A 26,724-nucleotide genomic window follows, 5' to 3' on the forward strand; every position below is an offset into this window, starting at 1 on the left:
GACCAGTCTCCTCAAGCAGCATCAGGTCACGAGTATGACGGATGAGCCAGCCATCCTTGCACTCAACTATATTAGAGGAAGCACATTGACCCGGCCCACCACTCCGCTACAAGTTTGAACTTTATAGCGAGCATCACTGTTTCAAATTACTGCGCTACGGAATTTATAATATTTACAGCATAGGTTATAACAATCACAGTTTTTTTTATGGATGATAATAGAATAGAGCGCAGGCGGGTGCTAACGGTTTACGCTGGCGGGGCACCAGTGGAGGATGATAAGATGAACATGAGGTCAGGTCAGTTAGTCCATCGTGACAAATTTATCTCGTTGGTTTCCAGGGGGAACCGCGTGGAGGTCAACCTGACATAGTACATTGCTAGTAATTGGGTCATGAGTCCACATTGCTAACCATCCTATAAGATACGTGTATTTACATAAGTTAATTTATTAGAATAGAAAATTATGGACATATGTCAAATTCAAATTCAAATTCAAAAATAGTTTATTCATGTAGGACATTTTAGCCGCTTATGAACGTCAAGTTTTTACATTAGAATTTTTTTATATATATTATTTTTTATTCTATATACCGAACTGGACGGTGTGCAGTTGAATTATATAGATCCAATTGTTTATTTACAATGTATATTTATATAGGTGTCTATATCATAACATGAAAACTATTGCCATACACGCTCGTCATTCAAGTAATCGTTAAGTGAGCAGGCTTTGCTCAGTAAATTTGATTTAACAGATGTTTTGAATTGATTTAAGGGTAATTCCAATATATTCTTTGGTGTTATTGTAAATTTTTATACCTATTCCCATAAAAGATCCATTAACTTTTTCTAAACGATACTTGGGGACAGCAAGTTTGTCTTTAAATCTAGTATTAATATTATGAATATTGCTGTTTTTTGGAAATAAAAGTAGAGCTACCTGTTTGGCGATTGAAATAGGTGTAACAGAGGTACTTGATTAGTTACCACTATGAGTTACCACTTACCATCCGTTCGTTTATTTACCATACCATGCAGATAAAAAAAGTCTTCAACGGCACTAATTTCTCACTGCTTATCTCATAAGTAATCTGGCGTCATAATTGATTATAATCTACAATACTTGTATCACGGCATTTCAGTATTTGACTAATATTATCTATAAATAGACAGCGGAGTGTACTCGGTAAATAAATGATATAATCTATGTACTACAATGCGACGCATTGCAGCCCGTTATCACTGTTACAGTGAATTGAAATTTTTAGGTACACTCAGCGGAATGTTGGTCCATTATTTCTTCAGTTCAAATTATATATATTATGACACAGGACCAATTTTTTTTATTTCTTTATTTATACACTTTATTGCACCAGTTACAAAAAAATGTAAATGTAAACATTTTTTCCCTGATATCTATTTAAAAAAATTAACCTATTATTTTTTTCTTTTCAGATTTAATCATATACAATTTATTATGCATATTGCATTTCATTACATGTAAAAATCAAACAAGACTTACACATTTTAAAATATCTAAGCTACAGCCGAAAATCGGGAATTTTTTGTAAAAAATAATTAAATTCATATATTTCTAAAACGGTTACATTTAGGATAGCGTCTCTCATAGTGAAATCTGTCAGGAATAATGTAAACTATAATAATAATATATATATGTGCCCAAGTTAAGCTAGCTAAAGCTTGTGTTATGGGTCCTAGACAACTGATACAAATACATAGATATTTTTTTTTTCGTAAATACATACATATTATACATAGAAAATACCCAGACCGATACAAACAATCATACTCATGAATACAAATGTTTGTGCCGTGCGAGCAATCGAACCCGCGACCATCGGTCGTAAAGCGGTAGACTGGACCGCTAGACCATATATATATGTGCCCGGGAATAGGTTATTCGCAGCAAGTATAGAATAATACAAATATTTACTATCTTTATGTACATAGTCTAAATATATATAACTCACAGGTGACTGACTGACTGACATAGTGATCTATGTCAGTCAGTCAGGCACAGCCCAATCCACGGGACGGATCGGGCTGAAATTTGGCATGCAGGTAGCTATTATGATGTAGGCATCCGCTAAGGAAGGATTTTGATCAATTCTACCCCCAAGGGGATAAAATAGGGGATGAAAGTTTGTATGAAACTTCGTCAATTTTAAACCGATCCGGCTGAGACTTGGCTTGCATAAAGCTAAGAAAGGATTTTGACAAATTTCACCCCTAAAGGGATAAATTAACACGAGCGAAGCTGCGAGCAAAAGCTAGTACTCTATAATTTGACAGAACAACTAAGGAATTGTTCATATACCTACAGCTATATTCAGTTGAATAATGTGAGTTGAGTTATCTAGTGGAGACCACTATCTACTAAGTAGTTGTGCTTACTGCCAACTTAGAGGTCCCCACAGTGTTGCCACCTCGATGTTATTACCACTAGAACTGGTGGATTTGACTTCCTTTAGCAAAATTTGTCTCAAGTGACTAGTACTAAATATCATATTAAACAACATATTAGAAAATTGATTGATAAATTACACTTACATATTATTTATTATTTTGACGACCTCGGTGGTCTAGCGGTCTAGTACACCGCTTTACCACCGTTGATCGCGGGTTCGATTCCTCGCACGGCACAATCATTTGTTTTCATGAGTACGATTGTTTGTATCAGTCTGGGTGTTGTCTATATATAATATGTATGTATTTACAAAAAAAATATATCTATGTATATATATCAGTTATCTAGTACCCAAAACTTGTGTTTTGGGTACTAGATAACTGAGAAGCTTTAGCTAGCTTAACTTGGGTCTAGATGGCGCTGTGTGAATTGTTCTGAGATTATTATAATTGGTATTATTTAATGTACGTTAAAACTTTAGTGGGTTTTTGATGGGTTTAAAAGGTCAAGCATGTGGATTTCCTCAGAAATCGTTGGCAACACTAGTGTCCTTACTCCGCCCCTTACGAGCCATGCCGGCTGACAGATAGCACGCATATGTCACGGTCTTCCACACGCGTCCTACGATCACCAAATCCCCGTCTCATAAAGCTTTGGATGTGACATTGTGGTAGAGTTTTGTCTTTGGAAGTTAGAAATAGAAAATAGTGCGTTGATAGATCACTACGTCAGTCACCTTTGAGTTATATATATATATATATTTAGATTCTAATTACAATTAAGAGTATTGATTGATTCGACTTATAACTACATTAAAAGCTTTAGAAGTAGGAGAGGTTATATATATATATATTTAGAAAATCATTTATTCAAATAAACTTACATTGAAGCACTTTTGAATAGTCATAACATTTTTTTTTTAATCTACCGCTCATTCGGAATGCTGTCTCATCATTGCAGACGCAGACGCAGACGCAGACGCAGACGCAGACGCAGACGCAGACGCAGACGCAGACGCAGACGCAGACGCAGACGCAGACGCAGACGCAGACGCAGACGCAGACGCAGAACTACATAGAAACAGAAATAGAAACAGAAATAAAAGCAGAAATAGAAATAGAAATAGAAATAGAAATAATCTTTATTCAAATAAACTCATTACAAGCACTTTTGAATAGTCATATTTTGATTCTACCACTCATTCGGAACGCAGATTCATTACAAGAAGAATGAGCAAGAAACTTGTGTGTTGCTCTTTTTAATAGATGTTTTTTATATATATATACATATAATTACAGTATAACAAGTAAGAGGCATGCGGTTACTGTAGTCTATGGAAAGATGCAAGCAAGTATAAATATAAAACCAACTGTAATAATATAAATTTAAATATGACTTTTGTTGTATATGCTTTCAATAGCTGAAAAAGCAAGCATCATCAATATGAGCTTACATAAGCTATTCCCTTATATATATTGTTATACCACCTACAAAAAAAAATGTACCCACACAGTTAGCAATAAATATGTATTCTATTCTGTTCTATTCTTGCTAGTCGTGCCCATGCGGACAACAACGCGGTAGATAGCTAGTCCTATTTATAAAAAAAAACTTCTAGAAATTCATTTTAAAAATATTTTGACCCTTAAGTGATATGTTTTATTGCTTTTCTTTGTTTGGAGCATTGTTTTATCTAGAACATTCAAAAGTGTCAACCAAACATCTAAATATTTACATAGCGCCATCTAGTACCAAGTTTTTTTTATGGATGATAATGGAATTGTGCACCCGCCTGCGCTAACGGTTTACGCTGGCGGGGCATCAGTGGAGGATGATAAGATGAGCATGAGGTCAGGTCAGTTAGCCCATCGTGACATATTCACCAAGAATTTATCACGATGGTTTCCAGGGGGAACCGCGTGGAGATCAACCTGACATGATCATTGTTAGCAATAAGATCATCAGTCCACATTACTAACAATCTCCTTTCCCCCCTCTAGTACTAAGTTAGGCTACCTATAGCTTGTGTTATGTGTACTAGATAACTGATAAATACATAGAAATTTAATTTCGTAAATATTATATATTACATATTATATATAGAAAACACCCAGACCAATACAAACAATCATGAATGTCATGCGAGGAATCGAACCGGCGATCATCGGAAGTAAGGCGGTATGCTAAACTGCTAGACAACCGAACCGTTGATAGAATACTATTATTTGCTGAATAATAATTTTTTTTTCTTTCTTTCTTTCTTTCTTTCTTTCTTTCTTTCTTTCTTTCTTTCTTCCTTTCTTTCTTTCTTTCTTTCTTTCTTGCACTTTAGTGGCGACTACAAGTAAGTATAACAATATCTAAATATGCAGCCAACTGTACCTATATAAGTTGACATTGTAATTTTTTTAATGATATTGTGAGTGCGTCAATAACTTGGTAATTGGTCTATGATTATCATAATAGTGTTTCATTTACACTCATAAAATGATATCTCGACTGATTAGCGTATTAACTGACTAATCTCGCACACCTTAACTCACAAGAAATATATAGCGATTATTTTTACTTCTATAATTAAAAAATACTATACATTCTTATCTCTGGACAATACCTAATAATATAGAGCGCATTGTTTATATCTTTAGTTAAAATAAATAATAATCATAATAATAAAGTACAATTTATTCTCTCTCTCTCTCTCTCTCTCTCTCTCTCTCTCTCTCTCTCTCTCTCTCTGATATACTTATTATGTTTGTATCGGTCTGAGTGTATTTTATATATATATACAATATCTAAATATGCAGCAAACGTTGTTTTGCCTATATAATAAACAAAAAAATTTTTTAATGATTCTGTGAGTGCTCAATAACTCACAAAATTTCTATGATTATCATAATAGTGTTTCATTTAACGATAAAATGATGACACGACTAATTTTATATATAAGCACACCTTAACTCACGGAAATATATACGATTATTTTTACTTCTTAAAAAAAAAAAAAATCTTATTTCTGGACACCCCTAATAATATAGAGCGCATTGTTTATATCTTTAGTTAAAATAAATAATAATCATAATAATAAAGTACAATTTATTCAACGTCATCTAGTCCCAAGAAAAACACAGTTTGTATTATGGGTACTAGACAACTGATATACTTATTATGTTTGTATCGGTCTGAGTGTATTTTATATATATATACTAGCTGTTCCGGCAAACGTTGTTTTGCCTTAGAATAAAAAAATTAAGGGTGGAACCCACTACATTTGGGGGATAAAAAAAAATAGATGTTGGCAAATTCTCAGACCTACTCAATACGCTCACAAAATTTCATGAGAATCGGTCAAGCCGTTTCGGAGGAGTATGGGAACGAAAACTGTGACACGAGAATTTTATATATAAGATATATGTTTTATTTAAAACGGCTTCAAAATCCATTGGTGTACATGTATTAGATAGATAGATAGATAAAAATCTTTATTCGTATCCCGATAACAAAGATATATATATAAAATTCAAATAACACATAAGAATAGTAAATAATTATAAAAAAAAAAAAATACAACACATAATACTTTAACTAATAATAAACTACATTATACGTTATTTATTTATTAATATTATATATTATCTAATATTTTCTCTTGTAAATACATACATAGAAAACATCCAGACCGACAGATACAATTATACTCATGAATACAAATGTTTGCACCTTACGATTTGAACCCGTGAGCATCGGAAGTAAAGCGGTGCGCTAAATCGCTAGACCACCGAGCCGTAAAAAAATATTGTATACTAGCTATTCTAGTTATTCAATTCTGACTTGACATATTTCTATTTAACTTTGGTAAATTTTTATTATTCTTTTATTTTTATATTATATTGACATCCATAAAATTGTTATATGGGGCCTGACCAAAATAAATCAATTTAAGTTAAACAGAAATGTAAAAGATTAACATAATAAGAACATGGAAAGAAAAAAAAATACTAGCTGTTCCCGCGACTTCGTCCGCGTAGAATTTAACTTTAGTTTTCTAAAATAAAAGCAGCCTAAGTTACTCTTTATTACATCAGCTATCTGCCAGAAAAAGTCCCGTCAAAATCGGTCCAGCGATTTCTGAGATTAAACGGAACAAACAGACTTGAAACTTGTAAAAAATATTGTTTTGGTGTATGTACAGTATTTATATTCGTATGAATGTACGGTTATTTCGATATTACAAACAGACACTCCAATTTTAATTATATGTATAGATAAAAATATATATAATAAAAATAAGATGTTCTTATATTTGACTCGGTCATTCTTTCTCAGGTCATTCTTTCTGCGTAAACCTGAAAACCACATTGTGAGAAAGTGCCTTTCCATGGCTACAACAAAAAGAGGACGAGGCAGGCCACCAACTACCTGGTTGACAAATGTCCATAGGGACATGAAGGAGTTGGGCCTGTCAAATGACGATGCTTACCAGCGAAATGTATGGCGCCCCAGGATTAGAAAAGCCGACCCCGAGTAACGGGAAGAGGCGAGGATGAAGAAAGAAGGTCATTCTTACTCAGCTTCCATAATTAAGCTGAACATCAGCTAACCGTGATAGTGGCGCTTGAAACGGTGTCGAAATATCGGCAACTCTATAAAACGAATAAAATTTTAAAAAAATATTTATTTTTTTAATGAGGATTACATCCATATTTTGTTAGCAAACATATAAAACTATGTTAGTAACTTATAATATACAGATACAGAGATATATACACTAAGTTTATATATCTGTGCCCACGTCCGGAAGCACTGGGTCCGCAATGCAATGCATATCCAGTGCCTCTGGAGCGGACAATCAGATATTTGCAATAGTTGTTAGGATGCTGTTTGCTCTCCCTCGAATACAAGCAAGCAAATATCTCTGATATTGCAAATAAAAAACTTATCCTAAATTTCCATATAAACGGTAATAGGCGTATGCTTTTTATATCTTCATGCACATTCTGATGAAATAAATTAAATCTAAATATATATAACTCAAAGGTGACTGACATAGTGATCTATCAACGCACAGCCCAAACCACTGGACGGATCGGGCTGAAATTTGACATGCAGGTAGATGTTATGACGTAGGCATCCGCTAAGAAAGGATTTTGATTAATTCTACCCCAAAAGGGATACAATAAGGGATGAAAGTTTATATGAAACTTTGTCAATTTTAAAACAATCGGGCTGAGACTTTGCATGTATAAAGCTACTATGACATAGGCATCCCTTAAGAATGGATTTTGATAAATTCCACCCTAAGTGGATAAATTAACGCGAGCGAAGCCGCGGGCAAAAGCTAGTTCTATATAAATAAATGATAAAAAATCACTATCTAAATAAGTTGATATTATAATTATAATTTATTGTTGAGCGAGGCTTATGGCAATGAAAACAGTAGAATCTAAGGTTAATATTCTTGTAATACTAAATACATGACAAAAATTTAATATATAATAAAACAATGTTTTCAGCATTGTTTTTATTTTCAACTACTACGCGATAATTTTTAGTGTTCATTATGTTTCAGGATTATTTAATTTAGATACCATCATACCAATAATATCGAATAACAGCAGTTTTCTCCTCGAAAAAATATTACCAACTAATATTATTCTCATAACACCAGTTCTTTATAGTTGTTGTTTTTATAATAGTTGTTAGTATAGTTTCTTTATATTTTGTACTAGCTACCCGCCGCATCTTCGCCCGGGTGTAGATGTATTTATATGTATATATAAATCTTCCTCTTGAATCACTCTATCTATTAAAAATACCCCTTCAAATACGTTGCGTAGTTTTAAAGATTTAAGCATATATAGGGACAGACAGCGACAGCGACTTTGTTTTATACTATGTAATGATAATGACGCTTTGTAAATACTGTACTTTCTACATCAATTTTAAATAGCAAAATGTGAGTAAACACAATATTACCCTTAGTACACAATATAAATCTTATAGTTTTGTAATTCGGAAAATTGAGCAGTCTACGAGACACAAAATTGTAAGATTTTGTATGTTTCTAAAAATTATTTTTACATCTTTATCTTTATTAATACAGGAAGCAAAAAACTTTGTACCCCTTTTTACGAAAATTACGCTGACAGGGCAGTATGAATTGTCGCATTTATAGTTTATATAGTAAAGGATATAATAAATATACATAGTCTTTTAATTATGCTTAAAACTATATTAAATCAATTAAAAAACATTACACGCACCACCATATATTTGATACACACGCGCATAGTTACAATGAATAGAGAAATATAAAGTCAAATGAAAATCATTTTTAATCCCAGTATTTAGAGATCCTTCTCTCTCCTCTTTCGTACATCCGATGCGTCGACTAATGCGATAAAGACACATCTAATAGCTGGGGGACGCGCCATCCACGACAGGGCTGCTACACATGCCCATTTTGTTAATTTACTAATATCTAATACTTCGGACATGTTGCGTACATGTTGTGGACAATATGGAGAGACGATGTGCTAACTCGTAATAAACATAACTCGAGTTAATTCGAGTTGACTCGAGTTACCTGGAATAAACAGTTTTTTTTTTATTTTTCGAACAATTTTAATGTTTTTGGGCGCAGCTAGCCTTGAAAGCTTCACCAACTATAGGGGGCGAGTAGAAATGGCACTTTAAAGTCGCTGAAGGACTTATGGAACTCATAATCATTTTAATGATCACATAACCGGACGAATATGCGAAAAAAAAGATAACAACTTCAAATCAATATTGAAATATTTGTGAAGAGTGAAATATGAAATGATCGGAAAATTTTATGTCATTGTCGGTTTGATGACAGAGTCATACCCTCAGTGAAAGAGCGATCTTTCACTTGATCCGTACATTTACCAGTTGAATTCTTCCAACTCGATTTGACAGAATTTAACTCGAGTTAACTCGAATTCAGCGCAACTCGAGTTAACTCAAGTTGACACATCTCTAGGAGAGACTAATAGTAACAGGCAAGACTTCGAGGCCGAAGTTCCACTCGATGGTCAGACCAGGTATCGTCAGCTAACCATTACTGTCAGGCGTATAGCGCAACCGATGGCGACAGCTGGTCGTCAAGATAATGTAGAGTCGCGATCCTCAGCAGTGAGGGCACTATTAAGAAGAAGAGGAATATCAATAACTTGGATAAAATTCAGATTAAAATAGCAACTTATGTATATTAATTATATTTTGACTTATATTTTTTTTGGACTACTCTAATGCTGTTGGCCGCTGCTGGCCTTTACAGCTTCAGCGGACGTTAGGGGGCGAGTGCAGATGGTACTCCAAACCCGTGGAAGGACTTATGGAGCGGCTGAAGGCCAGCTCCTGCCTGACGGATACGATTTAGACTTATAGTGGTACTAAGCCATAAACCAACTTTGAATGACTGATAGCCGGTGGTTGGTAGTACTGTTATACAAACAAAGTATAATTGAATTGCTAGCCGTCGGCTTCAGTTAAATGAGCAAACATCATCATCATCATCATCATCTGCTTCTTCCTTATCCCATTTATTTGGGATCGGCGTAATATGTTTCTCTTACCCATAACACAAGCTTTAGCTAGCTTTACTTGGGTCTAGATGACGCTCTGTGAATTGTCGTGAGATTATTATTATTGTTAAATAACAATAATAATTATTTATTTATTTAATTCAGGCTACATGGCCCATATTATAAATACCTTATAGACTAACATCATCTACTACTTCCTTAACCCATTTATTTGTGGTCGGCGTAATTTTTCTCTTCTATTCATCCCTGTTCACAGTCATCACAGTGTTCACAGTTATTTACTTCCTTTCTTACCATATTATCTTTCACACAACTCATCCATCTCTTTTCCGTTTCCTCTGCCCTTATAACCATCCACATTCATATGTAACACCTTCCTTAAGATATAATCATCATTCCTACTCACTACAGGCCCATAGCACGAGAGTTAAATTACCAAACATGTAATAAAATTAATAAAACGTGTTTCACTCCTAATACTAGTGAACGTATACCGAGAGAACAACTGCTGTATTGAACGGAGATCATAAAAAAAGTGGTACTAAGAAAAGATCGCATACGGTAGGGTAAAAAAATAATAATTTAAAAACTTAAAAAAATTACGAAAAGTGGCTTAAATGTCCTACAGAAATAAAGTTTTTTCCATTTGATTTGATCTGATGTCATTTACACAAATGTCAATTCAGAATTTCGTAAGTGATGACTCCAAGTAAAATAACATAAGGTGATCAGTCTTGACAGCAGAAAATTAATTTATGAAACCAGGTCAGATTACTATGTGGAGGCATGACGGAGTCCTCAGGAATAGCGAGGCATGAAAGCTATAATACTATTTTATTATTGACTTGTTATGTTGTAAATTGTTTTTATATATATTTTGTATTTTTTTCCTCCGATATAGCAGTTTTTATAATGGATGTTAATGGAATGCACCCAACTGCGCTAACATTATACGCTGGCGGGGCACCAGTGGGGAATGACAGGATGAGCATGAGGTCAAATCAGTCAGCCCATAATGACGGATTCTCCAGGAATATATTACCATGGGAAACTGTGTGAAGGTCACCCTGTATTGTTAACATGTCAAGCAAATTCAATTCATATCATTATATAAATAGAAATCCTTTTTAAAAAACCTGTATATTCATGTAATTTCATATCAATCTTCGTCCAGGTAAAACAAATAACGACAGTGTATACGCAAAATGTCAGTTTTCCGTAATTCGAGACAATAAATTGAATTAAAGCGAGCCAGCTGCCAGCCCTGGGGAGGGTCGCCCTGGGACATAAGGACGGGACGTCACTCATTTGCCAAATTGACCGGGATTATAGAATTTTTTGTATCACACTCGTGTGCAGTGAATAATGCGTTTTATGGCCGCCAGCGACGATGAATGTGTGATAATTACGTTTATTGTACGTCTGGTGATTGAGATAACAGATAACTGATACTTATACAGACTTAACTTCTTTCTAACACACTCGTTTGTAAATTGGATATATTTTTACCGGTTTACGATATATAGTAGAATATGAATTTTCAATATCATAAAACATGTGTGTAATATAAACGCAAACAGGTTAAATTTATAATGTTTTTTTTTTCAAATTACGAACAACCGCGCAGTGCGCTGATTTAAAAAAGTAAAATGGCGGGAAATGCGTATCACTTTAATAATATTACTTTGACTGTTTCAATAATTAAAAATAAACAAAATATAACATCATGATTTTTTATTCCGTTTTCTCAGAAGTGTGTTGAAAAATGTCGTACGATATACGTGTGATATAATTTCCTCGGCTTTAGATATATAAAGCATCTCAAAAATACGCGTGTGATAGATAATTATGAAATTGTACTAGTTTTCTTTATAAATGTGTTGAGTCAAAATGTGTTTCTTAATTCTAATTTATACTAAAATCAGTAAATATTGTAAGGTATATAATTATATTAATAAGTACATTATATAATACCTAAAAATGTAATGTATTAATGTCATAATAGGTTATTGTAATCGTAATTATTAATAATAAGTAAGAAAACTGTAATAAAACGTGATCTTGCCGACTCGTTTGTTAGTTATCGGCTGTGTAGGGTATATAAAGAGTGATATTTGGTGGAGGGGTTTACTATTAATCTAACTATCAACTAGAGCAGAGCTCTCTGCAAACTCATATATAAATATATATATATAATAAGGACTGCGGACCACGTGATCACTAGATATACTTTATTGTTACTGCTGTTGATATATTGAAAGTCTGAAGAATTAAGAGAAGTTAAGTACATTTTAAGTGTTATTATTTATGTGATTATTTCTCCATATATATATTTACAAAAACCCAAATAAATGTATTGCAAATATACACCTAATGTTTCTCTTTCTGCTTTTAGAAATTTTGAATTACAGCTATTTAAAATTGTACTATATTTCTACCTTGATTTAGTAATGGATCGTTAAATATATATATTTATAGATATACATATATATACAAATATAGAATTAGCTATTACGTGTTATAAACGCAAATAGTGAAATTATGTACCGTAACTGCAATATTTGCTTTATTTTTTTTTAAAGTTTCGATCATAGTGATTAGAGCAGACCAGCTCGACACCACTGCGCTCGACCAGTAGGCAGCGTGCTGATTTAAAAAAGTAAAATGGCTGATAGTTATAGAAATGCGGATCATCAATTAAATTAATAATTATAAAACTTTCACCTTTCACTGTTTCAATAATTAAAAATGATTTTTATTCTGTTTCCTCACAAGTTGTTGAAAAATGTCGTACGATATACGTGCGTATTTAACATACTCGGCTTTATTACGCCTCGTGTGTTATAACCAACATAACGCACTTATATCGTAATATAGTGTTATTTTACGTCTGGTGACTGAGATAACAGAAATGTTAGTGATACTTGTACAGACTCAAATTCTTTTAATAGCGTAGTGCTGTTATCAAGATTGGGTAATCGCAAAGTTACTCGTACATTGCTCTATAACCAAGCAGTGATAGTAAGTCATTGCTTTGCATATGCGTTAATCTCAAGGAGGTGCGTACATGTAATCGTTAAAAAAAATTATAAAACACCGAAGTTATTAATTACATTCTAATTATATATTTTTACTAGCTGCACCCGCGACGTTGTCCGCGTGGAATTTAACTTTATTTTCCTAAAATAAAAGTAACCTTAGTTACTCCGTACTACATCAGCTACCTGTCCAAAAAAGTCCCGTCAAAATCGGCACAGCCATTTCCGAGATTAGCTGGAACACACATATAGATAGACAAAAATTGTAAAAAATGTTATTTTTGTGTATGTACCGTATTTATATTCACATGTATGTAGATTTCTTCGATTTCTAGCACGGTACAAACTATTGTCTTCATGTCATTATATCATGAAGCTTCACTCTCGACAGTATCTGACTTTCACTGTACATACTAACTTTAGTTAAACGAGATTTAGATAAAATCCGTTAGTTATTGTTACGTAAGCTGGTATTTTTAACCTTCACAAGAAACCCAGTATGATAAAGAGAATTAATCAAAATAAACGATGCGGGAAGGCAAAACCGCAGTGTATACGTAAATATGGTTGGTAGCTGCACCTATGCGTTTATCCAACCCGTCCTCTCATCTCATGTAGCAATACATCACGCGGACTCCCAGAAACAAAGAGATACACATACCAGTGTTTGTCTTACGGCTTAAAAGGCCCCGGGCAAGAAGGAAATTGTTTCTTCTTTTCGTGTCTAACATTACACCGGCTTTAATTTTAGATCGTTATTTTTGTTTTGTTGTAAAAAATAAAGCTTTTGTTTTGGAGAATAATTTGTATGACTCAGGACAATTCACACAACGTCTAAGCAAAGCATGTGTTATGGATAGGACGAATGTATGTGTGAGAGTAATCGGAGAACGTGATAAATACAAAGAATGGGAAATACTTGTAATGTAATACGAACAGCAATAATGTAAAAAAGAGAATAAAATATATGACATTCAAATTTGGTACAAAAATAAATGTGCAGAGTTTGTAACTATGGATACTAGACAACTGATATATATATATATATATATACCAGCTTTCGGTCGCGGTAATTTAGCCCCTTAGGGGTGGAATTAATCAAAATCCTTTCTTAGGGGATGCCTACGTCATAACATCTACGTGCATGCCAAATTTCCGCCCGATCCGTCCAGTGGTTTGGGCTGAGCGTTGATAGATCACTATATCAGTCACCTTTGAGTTATATATATTTAGATAAGTGTGAAATTGCAAACTCCGTCCGCGCAAATTTTGGTAAAAAAAGGTAGAAAATGTTTGCTTTACAATAGTGACATAGTGGTAAACACTTTCCATCAAGTGGTTCATTCCAGATCCATAAATAATTCAAACTCAATCGATTACTGTAATAATAAACAAGCATCATAATACCGCCAGAAGAGGTATATTGACTGAACATAGCAATTTTTCAAAGGATTTGCACAGCAGATTTAACTCGACGGCTGTATGGGGGCAAAAAGTTAACTGGTGTGTACAAGCTTTGATTTAGCGATAGCGCACCGATCGCAAACATGGTGGATGTACGCCATGAATCATGGAACTTATCTCGATGCGTACAAAAAACCATTAAACATTGTATTTATTGGTATACGCAAGTTGACTATTGTTTTATAAACTTTTTTAATATGATCTTTGGGGACTAGTGGTTTCTTTTTTATTGAGGGTGTTTGGGCTATTACTCAGTGCTGTGATCTGCGGAGATTTAACAAGCCTTGTGGCCTTGTTGTTCTTTTTATTAAGGGGTTTGAACGATTACTCTGTGCTCGTAGACCTGTATTAGAAATGCGACCTGCGGAGATCTTACGACCATTGTTCCCTCATGTTTTTTTTTAATAAGGTGTTTGGGCTATTACTCGGAGCTTAGACCTGTAGCACTGCGATCTGCGGGAATCTAAAGAGGCTTGTAGCCTTGTGGTTTTTTTATTAAGGGTTTAAACTATAACTCTATACTTGGACCTATAGCACTGAGAGTAGCGGAGATCTAACGAGCCTTCTGGACTTGTGTTTTTTTTAGTAAGGAGTTGGGCTATTACTCGGTGCTTGGACTTGTAGTACGACCTGTGGAGATTTAACGAATATTGTTCCCTTGTAGTTTTTTATTTTTTATAAACTACAACTCTATAGGGTTTAGACTACAACTCTATGCTTAGACCAGTAGCACTGCGACCTGCGGAGATCTCGTTAGATTGTTCCCTTATGGAATATTCTTAGTTATTATGGTTGTTATCTCATCAGGATCTCAACAACCGTTAGTAAATATACAATTCGCCTACAATAAATAACCATTTGCCACTTCCATCCCGTAGATCCGAACACTTACATAGCAAATTCGTTTTCTTCATAATTTACAGCGGCCGTATTGTACGTCCGCAACATTAATCAAGTCCGTATACACGTAATGAACTGTTCCGCTACTGTTTAACGACATAATAACCGCGGTTTTGCTTATTTCTTAACAGTGAGTTACGGCCTCGGAGCGTTTAATGGCGCGCCACAGTTTTTACGACCGCGCGCAAGTAAATTTGGGAATTGAAATGTTTTTTTTTTCAGTTTTGTTTGGATGATAATGGAATGGTGCACCCGCCTGTACTAACAGTTAGCGCTGGCTTTAGTGGAGAGTGATAAGATATGCATGAGGTCAGGTCAGTTAGCCCATTGTGAGAAATTCAACAGGAATTTATCAAGATGGTTTCTAGGGAGCTGCTTGGAGGTTAATCTCACATGGTACATTGCTTGCAAAGGGGTTATCAGTTCACTTTACTAAGAACCCCCCCCCCCCCCGACCCCCACACTAATATTTCAGATAAAGTCTTAGGTCTAAAGTAGATGTAAGCAACATACGGAGAACGGAGGCTGTTCTTCCTTGGATTGAAAAGAAAGCAAATAAATATAACAATAGTAATCTTGAAGAATCCACACAGATCTATCTCGTTCCAAGCCTAGCAGAGCTAGTGTTATGAGTACTAGACAAATGATAGATATACTTCGATATAATTGTAAATACATACATAATATACATAGAAAACACCCAGACCGACAGAAGCAATCACAATTATGAATACAAATGTTTGTACCGTGCGAGGATCGAACCTGCGAGCATCCAATAATCGCTAGACCACCAATGCCATCTAAATGTAATAAAGTATCCTTTTCACTAAACAACATATTAAACTAATAATATATACATGATAATAAAAAAAAACTAAAATATAATTAAAATGTTCATGATGGATGGGTGTATTAAATTCATTAATTCATAATTTAAGAGCTACGCTCTTGTCGGTGGAGCTCTTGCCACTTTCCGCGATCTGCCATCATGCTCTTTAACTCTTGATATGTCACGACTCCCATTTTCTCCTTAATTTGTTTGATGTAGCTGTGTCTTAGTCTTCCCCTCCCTCTCTTTCATTCTATTTTTCCCTCGATAATAATTTTCATGAGATCATCGTTCCGTATCAAGTGTCCTAACATTTTTCCTCGTCTATTTTCTATTGTGTTCAATATCTGCCTTTTTTCTTTTACCCTTCTTCGTTTCTTACTTTATCCTTCCAGCTAATTCTTTCCATCCTTCTCCAACATCAACTACATCAACAAAAACATAAGAAATTAAATAATACTCTCGTATGACAGGACAGTAGTCAGTGTATGAGCAGTCATCCCCGCACAGATGGACCATCTGCGACTAAATCCAGTTGCATCATTAGGGGATTTATTAGAAAACTCCTTTGAAGGGAGCTAGAAGGGCCGCCTGTTCGTAAGACGGTGGCGTACAGTCGCTAACAGTAGCTTTATTTTATTGTTTAGTAGTCTATACATACATATAAATAAAATTGGAGTGTCTGTTTGTAATATTGAAATAAACGTTCTTTACTACATGCATATGAATATAAATATGATACATACACCAAAATAACATTTTGTACAATTTTTGTCTGTCTGTCTGTTTGTTCCGGCTAATCTCTGAAATGGCTGAACCGATTTTGACGGAACTTTTATTGGCAGGTAGCTGATGTAATAAGGAGTAACTTAGACTAATTTTATTTTAGAAAAATTCTCTAATTAACTTTTTTGTTCAATTCCACACGGACGAAGTCGCGAGTACAACTATGATATAATATATTTAGATTATTAATATTATTAACCGGGTCTTAACACGAATAATTTTATGGAAAATAAAGGTTCTCTCGAAGTTTCGACTAGGTTGCACTAGCCGTGGTCATGAGCTAAGTGGAGTAACAGCGATGTCAATGTAAGAAGACCCGTTTAATTATACCACCCGTTTAATATAAATAATGTATATTAAAGAAGTTTATAAATTACTAATGTATTTAGGTTTTGAAGATGAAAGTACAGGGAATAGAGGCAGGTCATTACTTCAAAACTTCAGGACTGACCACGCAGGGACAGTACTAAGAAGGGTATCTTTGTCTAGGAGTAATTTTCGAGAAATGTTCTATGACGCGTGTGAGTATAAATAATTATTTAATGCAGAAAAAGCGATGTACATTGTCTAATTCTTATGATATTTTTTAACGTTATTAACATTATTATATTTTATTTTATTAAACATAAATTGTACCTCTAAATTGAAATTTTACACACCTCTTATGAGGTTAATGTACGGATCTCGACAACATATTGTAAACACCTTATTGTTTATCTAGATTTGGCAAATAAAGTATTATTATTATTATTACAACAATTCATTCTTTTTTTTTAATGAATTCTCGATTTATTAGCGGCCAGTTAAATATTTTAGAACTCAAGTGCGTCTCTTTTTTTTCCTGGATAATTAACACAGCGCCATCTAGTACCACGGTAAGCAGAGCTTGTGTTATGGTTACTAGACAGCTGATATAAATACATTTTTTTTTGTAATTACATAATGTATAGTGTAACGAATATAGAGTAATCAAGTGTATACTACACTATAGTAATCTACTCTGTATTATTTTGGTTATCTCAAAAGTAAGCATGTGATTAACTAAAGCCTACTTTTTATAATAAATACTATATATACAGAATAAAACATAAATGTAATACAGGTGAGCAGTAAATTGGCTTTAGTTTTACTTATATTTTTTTTTATATGATATGTAATATACATAAAAACACCCAGACTGATAAAAACAGTCATATTCATGATAAATATTTGCACCATCGGAAGTCGACAGTCGAAAAACGATGTCTAAACCATCGAGTCCGTCAAAATATCTCGATTTTATATAAAACTTTTGTGCTATCATCTCAAAGTTACTAGTGAGATGGGGCTCCAAAGAAGGACCGTATGAAATCAGGCTTAATCTATATTTGATTGACGCGCGACGTCGTGCGTCGTAGGACGTGACGTCACGGAGTATCAGTATTGCGAGGGATTTAATTAAAATTAATGATGCATAATCCAGGATCAATGGGGAACAAAACTAAACTCAAACTGCTGAGTCTTGTTTAAATTAAAAGCGTTTGCTTGCTAATTTTGAATATAGATATCTGCTATTTTATATATGTTCTATAATCCTCTTGTAATTTTCATTATTTTTAATATCAAACCGCAGAAAACATTATTATTGGTATATATATAACACAAAAGTCTCAAGTCTTCTTTTTGTTCAGTGACAGCCTCGGTGGTCTAGTGGTTTAGCACACCGCTTTACTATCCGACGGTCGTGGGTTCGATTCCTCGCACGGCACAAACGTTTGTATTCATGAGTATGATTGTTTGTATCGGTCTGGGTGTTTTCTATATATAATATATATTTATTTACAAAAAAAATGTATCCATATATTTATATCAGTTGTCTAGTACCCATAACACAAGCTCTGCTTAGCTTGGGACTAGATGGCGCTGTGTAAATTGTCCTGAGATATTATTATTATATTATTATTGTGACGCACAACCACATTGTGGAATCACCTTCCAGCAATGGTATTACCGAACCGATACGATATTGAAACCTTCAAGAGCTTATACCTTTTTAAAAGGTCGCCAACGCACTTGCAATTCGGGTGCTCATGGGCGGCGGTAATCACTTACCATCAGAGGAGCCGCATGCTCATTTGTCCTCTGTGCTATAAAAAAATTCAGAAGTGTCCTCCAATATATAACTGCAGTAGTTATAAAAGCCTCATATGAAACTTCTTTTTGCTGAACAAATAAATACAGACGTAGAGAAAGTGATGGGCATTCAATAGTTATCTAAAAACATGAAAATACCACAGGTGGCAGTAAGCTTTGACTTCACTTCATTGGATTACAAAAAGAATCAAAAGAAGAACTATTATTCATAATCTTCTTTTAATTATTCTTTACACATTGTTATATGTTTATATATATATAAACACCTCTTTGGGCACTTTGTTGATCACGCCATAAAAAAAGTGCAAAATGTGGAATCAGCAAGTTTTGGGGTTGTGGCGTGATCAACATAGTGCCCAAAGAGGTGTTTATATTCTAGAGTTTGTTTTATATTAAATATTTTAGCCACATGTAATCTCTTTTGTTTTACATTACAGACCACTTGACAAGGACTCTGATGTTAATAAGCTGTGTAAAATGCTGATGGTCGTACGGTGACGTACCGTACAAACACTATATGCACACACAGAGCTACATATTACGTCATCTCATATTTAGTTATATTAAACATATATATATTAAACATGATATGATTATGTAGATACATTATAATTTTATCTTATCTGTCATACAGATATTATTTAATTAGTATATAATGAATTACAAGAGGTGAAATTACCAGAAATGGCGACATGCTCTCCCTCCGACATGTTGAATTCAAATATGCTCAGCGAAATATCAGCATATCAAGGGTTACTTATACAACAACAATAATTACTGACGGCCTCGGTGGTCTAGAGGTTTAGCGCACTGTTTTACATCTAATGGTTGCGGATTCGATTCTTCGCACGGCACAAACATTTGTATTCATGAGCAAGATTGTTTGTATCGGTCTGAGTGTTTTCTATGTATATATGTATGTATTTACGAAACAACATATGTCTATATACTTGTATCAGTTATCTAGTACCCACGGTACACAAGCTTTAGCTAACTTAACTTGGGTCTAGATGGCGCTGTGTCCTGAGATTATTATTATATAATAATATCTCTGGTCAATTCACACAGCGCCATCTAGCCCCAAACTAAGTAGAGTTAGTCTTATATGTACTAAACAACTGATATCAATACATATGTAGATACATTTTTTTTATAAATATAACATAATATATATATAGAAACATCCAGACCAATACAAACAGTTATACTAATGAATATAAGTCTTTGTACCGCGTGAGGAATCGAACCCTCGACTATCGGGAGTAAGGCGAAACCTCTAACCTACAAGTCTGTCAGGCAGATTTCTATGCCTCCGACTACATTATTACAATTTCGAGTGGTGAAGACATATGAAGAAAAAAATCATAGCATAATTATAATATAGTACATATGTCGTATCGGTCGTAAGCAGTGCTACGCTTCTATTATTTTTAATCTGTAAACACAATGACGGTAGTTATAACTATAGAGTCGACCTCTCCTGTACCTACTTATATCACTAATCCGAGACGGAAAATGGGTTTGTTTCCATTAACACGGCCTATATCTTGAAATATGTTTTTTTAATGGATGATAATTGATTTTTGCACTTGACTGCGCTAACGATTTACGCTGGTGGGGCACCAGTGGAGGGTGATGAGATGAAAATGAGGTCAGGTCAGTTAGCCCATCATGGTGATTGTAAACTCATGGAATCGAAATATCTCTTGCAAGCACATCATGATGAAACCATCGCCCCTAAAAATATCTTTCATTATTAACAATGATCATGACTGGCCAGATAGCGAACTCTGAAAAAGGACGAGAACCTCTAGATCTTAACAAAAAAACATGGTGATTGTATCCGGCAATAATGGAATTGTTAATATCTGGATTGATAAAGCTCACTACCTTGTCATAAAAACCATCGCCCCTAAGAATATCCTCTTTCATCCTTTAACACTTGTTCCTGACTGGCCTAGATAGCGAACTCTGAAAAAGGACGAGAATCCTAGATCTTCACAAGTCGCAAGGCTACAGGTCTAAAGCGTACTGTAATAGGCCGGCAATAAGGAAAATGGAATGACACGCTTACGGCCTACCCCTGATGGTAAGTGCAACTCTACGGCACGTGACAGCCGTGCAGGTCGTTGAAATATATGACACTGAGTTACCTAATCAGATATATATATCTTCTTGTCTCACAAGCACGCATAGTTTGCCACTAGATGGCGCTGTGTGATTTTTTATTTTATACCACGTAGGTGGCAAACAAGCACACGGCCCATTTGATGGTAAACGGTTACCGCAGCCTATGGACGCCTGAAACACGCGTGGTGTCACATACGCGTTGCCGACCCTTAAGAAACCTTAATATACCCTTCTTGAAAAACCCCATGCTGTAGTCTCTCAAGAAAACCTCGACAGGTAGTTCATTCTACAATCTAAATGTACGCGGGAGGAAGCTCCTCTGAAACCTCACTGTCGAGACTTAGGTTCCAGCGTGTGGGGATGAATTCCCTGTCGATGGCGAGCGGTGCGATGGTAAAAGGTATTCCCGTGAGTTATTTATTTATTCACTATCGTAGTACAATGTACAACAACATTTTATAGTCGACAGAAACCGCGCGACTCCGCGATTGGCCCGCGTACCTGGCATACACCACACAAATAGCGATGCTGTTAAGGGGCGAAGTGTAGTGTTATTATAAAATATTGGTATAAACCAAAACAAGCGATCCACTTCGGCTTCTCACGTGTGTAAGTACAATGTATGTGTAATTATAGCATTACATAAACTTCCCGCAACAATTAAGGGAACATTATGGGTGATTTTCAACACGCTCTATTTCAGTGAACAATGGTCGTACAGAAAATACTATTGAAGCTTGAAAATTCTAGTTTTCAGATTTTTTGGATATAAATTTTTAAGAGCTCCAGTTCTCATGCAATCCTGAGAAGAAGCACATTTTTTTAATATTTTTTTTTACAATTAGTTTTTTAGTCTATGGCCATGGAAAATTTTTTTTGAGCTACGCCAATGAATGAGTCTCATTTTTTATTGAAATAGAGCATGTTGAAAATCACCCATCATTTTGGATTTTTTTTACGAGAAGTATAATTCTCAATATCGGTCTAGCCGTTTAGCACATCACTTAATACTTTAACAATGTCTTTGATAAACCCATTTGGAATAAGAGCCGTGAAGGTATACCATATAATGTATACTACGTATGTATGTATATATAATGCTACGTATGTAATTAAAAGTAAAAAACATATTGGAAATTCAGATTTCAATCAGTGTTTTGATTGATTTGATATCGACAATAATTGTTATTAATTTTCTTTTTCCGTGCCCATTGTCATTGTCCAATATGTAATTGTAATAATTAACACTGTGAACTATCTTTGTCTATACATATAAATAAAATTGGAGTGTCTGTTTGTAATATTGAAATAACTGTCTTTTACTACATGCATATGAATATAAATACGTACCGTATTTATACACCAAAATAACATTTTTTACAATTTTTGTCTGTCTGTCGGTCGGTCTGTTTGTTCCGGCTAATCTTTGAAATGGCTGGACCGATTTTGACGAGACTTTCTTTTGGTAGGTAGCTAATGTAATAAGGAGTAACTTAGGCGACTTTTATTTTAAAAAAATGATTTAATTTAGAAAAATAAAGTTAGTTATTTCAATATAATTGGTGTTCACCCTAAACATACGCTTCAATATGTGTAATTATATTTATGTAAACTCCCACTTCAACAGTTGATAGCTTACGTCCGATAGTCGCGGGTTCAAGTCCTCGCACGGTAAAACATTTATATTCATAGTATGATCGTTTGTATCGGTCTGGGCGTCTATATGTACTAGCTAATCGCTCCGGCTTCGCCCGGGTGTACATGTATGATACATATAAACATTCCTCTAGAATCACTTTATCTATTTAAAAAAAACCGCTTCAAATTCGGTTGCGTAGTTTTAAAGATTTAAACATACTACAGACAGACAGCGACAGCGACTTTATTTTATACTTTGTACAAATGATATATTTAAAAAACTAAATTCTATGTATTTATATCTCTAGTCTAGTACCCATAATACAAGCTCTACTTACCTTGGGACTAGATGGCGTTGTGTGAATTGTCCAGTGGTATTATTATTATAACTATATAATACGATTTTCACCTTCTTTTTATAGAAGTTATTATCAAAAAGTCGTTTCGGAGGAGTATGGGAACGAAAACTGTGACACGAGAATTTTATATATAAGACTAGCTGTCCCGGCAAACGTTGTTTTGCCTTAAAATAAAAAAAAATTTAGGGGTGGACTACCCCTAACATTTAGGGAAATGAAAAATAGATGTTGGCCGATTCTCAGACCTACTCAATACGCTCACAAAATTTCATGAGAATCGGTCAAGCCGTTTCGGAGGAGTATGGGAACGAAAACTGTGACACGAGAATTTTATATACAAGATAAGTCATTATTACACAAATATTTTACGACTATACCAGTGCTGTTTTATTTGCTCGTCGTCTTGGTCTCCATCCTTCACAACGGTGAAAACCATATCAAAATCCGTTGCGTAGTTTAAAAGTTTTTTGCGACGTAGACTTCGTAACTGACGAATTTTTAAAAAATCATTTGGGTGTGCTTAAATCTTCTCTTTGTACATGTCGTCTAACTTTGTTTGTTGGGACAACGAGCTTGCGGCTCGCCTGATGGTAAGTGATTATCGCCACCCATTAGCACCCGCAATACCAGGGGAATTATAATTATAATCTCAGGACAATTCCCACAGCGCCATCTAGGTCCAAGTTAAGCTAGCTAAAGCGTGTTATGGGTACTAGATAACTGATACAAATAAATAAATTACATTTATTTATCGTAAATACACACATATTGTACATAGAGATTGCCCAAATCGATACAAACAATCATATTCATGAATAGAAATGTTTGGGCGAGGAATCGAATCCCAGACCATGCATCGGAAGTAAGGCGCTAAACCGTTACACCACCGAGTCCGTCAATTACAAGTCTTATGTCCTTTATATATATTCTAACAGATATTGATAAATACAGTAAAAATCCATTTGTCTGTCTGTCTACAAAATAAACACAAATTCAAAAGAGTCCTTAGCTCGATTGAAGCTAAAACTTCTATATTGAGCACTGAACGATTCCTCATTATTTCTCGACTCGAAACTCGAACTTGGAAACGTTTTTCGTGCGCCCGCTTCGCCTTAACTCTGATACTATTGTGTAAGTTCGAACAAAAGATTGAAATATGCCACGCTGTGTATTCAGGAGTGCTCCCAGCGACTTATATATTCTGTAACTGCGATATTATTCAAATTGCACGAAATAAGACTCCGTTTAAGCGTACGAAATAATCATAGGTAACGTATGAATAGAAACTACGGTCTCGATGGTTTAGTAGTTTAGCACACCGCCTTACTTCTGATAGTCCCGGATTCGATTCCACGATTCAAACATTTGTATTAAAAAGTGTAATTGTTTGTATCGGTCTGGGTGTTTCCTATGTATATTATGTAAGTATTTAAAAAAAAATCTATGTATTTGTACAGTTGTCTAGTAATACAAAACAAGTTGTGTTTAGCTTGGGACAAATTGGCGCCGTGTAAATTGTCTTGATAATTATTATTTAAAATAGGTATTTGTAGCCCTTGATTATGGGTACTAACCCATAACACAAGCTCTGGCTACCTTGGGACTAGATGGCGCTGTATGAATTGTCCTGAGATATTTATTTACAAAAATATCTAGGTATTTGCATCAGTTGTCTACTACCCATAACACAAGCTCTGGCTAGCTTGAGACTAGATGGCGCTGTGTGAATTGTCCTGAGATTATTATTTACAAAAAAATCCAGGTATTTGCATCAGTTGTCTAGTACCCATAACACAAGCTCTGGCTACCTTGAGACTAGATGGCGCTGTGTGAATTGTCCTGAGATATTATTATTTACAAAAATATCTAGGTATTTGCATCAGCTGTCTAGTACCCATAACACAAGCCCTGGCTACCTTGAGACTAGATGGCGCTGTGTATTGTACTGAGATATTATCATTTACAAAAATATCTAGTTTTTTGCATCAGTTGTCTAGTACCCATAACACAAGCCCTGGCTACCTTGAGACTAGATGGCGCTGTGTGAATTGTCCTGAGATATTAGTATTTACAAAAATATCTAGGTATTTGGATCAGTTGTCTAGTACCCATAACACAAGCTTTAGCTAGCTTAGCTTGGGTCTAGATGGCGTTGTGTGAATTGTCTTGAGATATTATCATTTACAAAAATATCTAGGTATTTGCATCAGTTGTCTAGTACCCATAACACAAGCCCTGGCTACCTTGAGACTAGATGGCGCTGTGTATTGTACTGAGATATTATCATTTACAAAAATATCTAGTTTTTTGCATCAGTTGTCTAGTACCCATAACACAAGCCCTGGCTACCTTGAGACTAGATGGCGCTGTGTGAATTGTCCTGAGATATTAGTATTTACAAAAATATCTAGGTATTTGGATCAGTTGTCTTACCCATAACACATATATGGCTACCTTGAGACTAGATGGCGCTGTGTGAATTGTCCTGAGATATTAGTATTTACAAAAATATCTAGGTATTTGGATCAGCTGTCTAGTACCCATAACACAAGCTCTGGCTACCTTGAGACTAGATGGCGCGGTGTGAATTTTCCTGAGATATTACTACTTAAAAAAAATCCAGGTATTTGCATCAGTTGTCTAGTACCCATAACACAAGCTCTGACTATTGAGACTTGGCGCGGTGTGAATTTTCCTGACATATTATTACTTAAAAAATATCTAGGTATTTGCATCAGCTGTCTAGTACCCATAACACTCTGGCTACCTTGAGACTAGATGGCGCTGTGTGAATTGTCCTGAGATTATTATTTACAAAAATATCTAGGTATTTGCATCAGCTGTCTAGTACCCATAACACAAGCTCTGGCTACCTTGAGACTAGATGGCGCTGTGTGAATTGTTCTGAGATATTATTATTTACAAAAATATCTGTATTTGGATAGCTGTTAGTACTCATAACACAAGCTCTGGCTACCTTGAGACTAGATGGCGTGGTGTGAATTTCCCTGACCTATTATTACTTAAAAAATATCTAGGTATTTGCATCAGCTGTCTAGTACCCATAACACAAGCTCTGGCTACCTTGAGACTAGATGGCGCTGTGTGAATTGTCCTGAGATTATTATTTACAAAAAAATCCAGGTATTTGCATCAGTTGTCTAGTACCCATAACACAAGCTCTGGCTACCTTGAGACTAGATGCTGTGTGAATTGTCCTGAGATTATTATTTACAAAAAAATCCAGGTATTTGCATCAGTTGTCTAGTACTCATAACACAAGCTCTGGCTACCTTGAGACTAGATGGCGCTGTGTGAATTGTCCTGAGATTATTATTTACAAAAAAATCCAGGTATTTGCATCAGTTGTCAAGTACTCATAACACAAGCTCTGGCTACCTTGAGACTAGATGGCGCTGTGTGAATTGTCCTGAGATTATTATTTACAA

At 34.8% G+C, this 26,724-nt stretch overlaps 1 protein-coding gene across 1 annotated transcript in view; it reads right to left on the bottom strand.

Moving 5' to 3' along the window:
- Window positions 1–3,361: 3,361 nt before the first annotated feature.
- Window positions 3,362–26,724, bottom strand: part of LOC131848796 (zinc finger protein 260-like) — a 32,559-nt gene continuing 9,196 nt past the window's right edge. The window contains exon 5 of the mRNA XM_059198733.1: window positions 3,362–3,500. Coding sequence (XP_059054716.1) covers window positions 3,362–3,500 — 139 coding nt within the window. The remainder of the gene's footprint in view (window positions 3,501–26,724) is intronic.

The sequence above is a fragment of the Achroia grisella genome, unplaced genomic scaffold, assembly GCF_030625045.1.
Source record: "Achroia grisella isolate CSIRO2021 unplaced genomic scaffold, CSIRO_AGI_Agris_v1 utg592, whole genome shotgun sequence".
In the NCBI taxonomy this organism is placed as follows: domain Eukaryota; kingdom Metazoa; phylum Arthropoda; class Insecta; order Lepidoptera; family Pyralidae; genus Achroia; species Achroia grisella.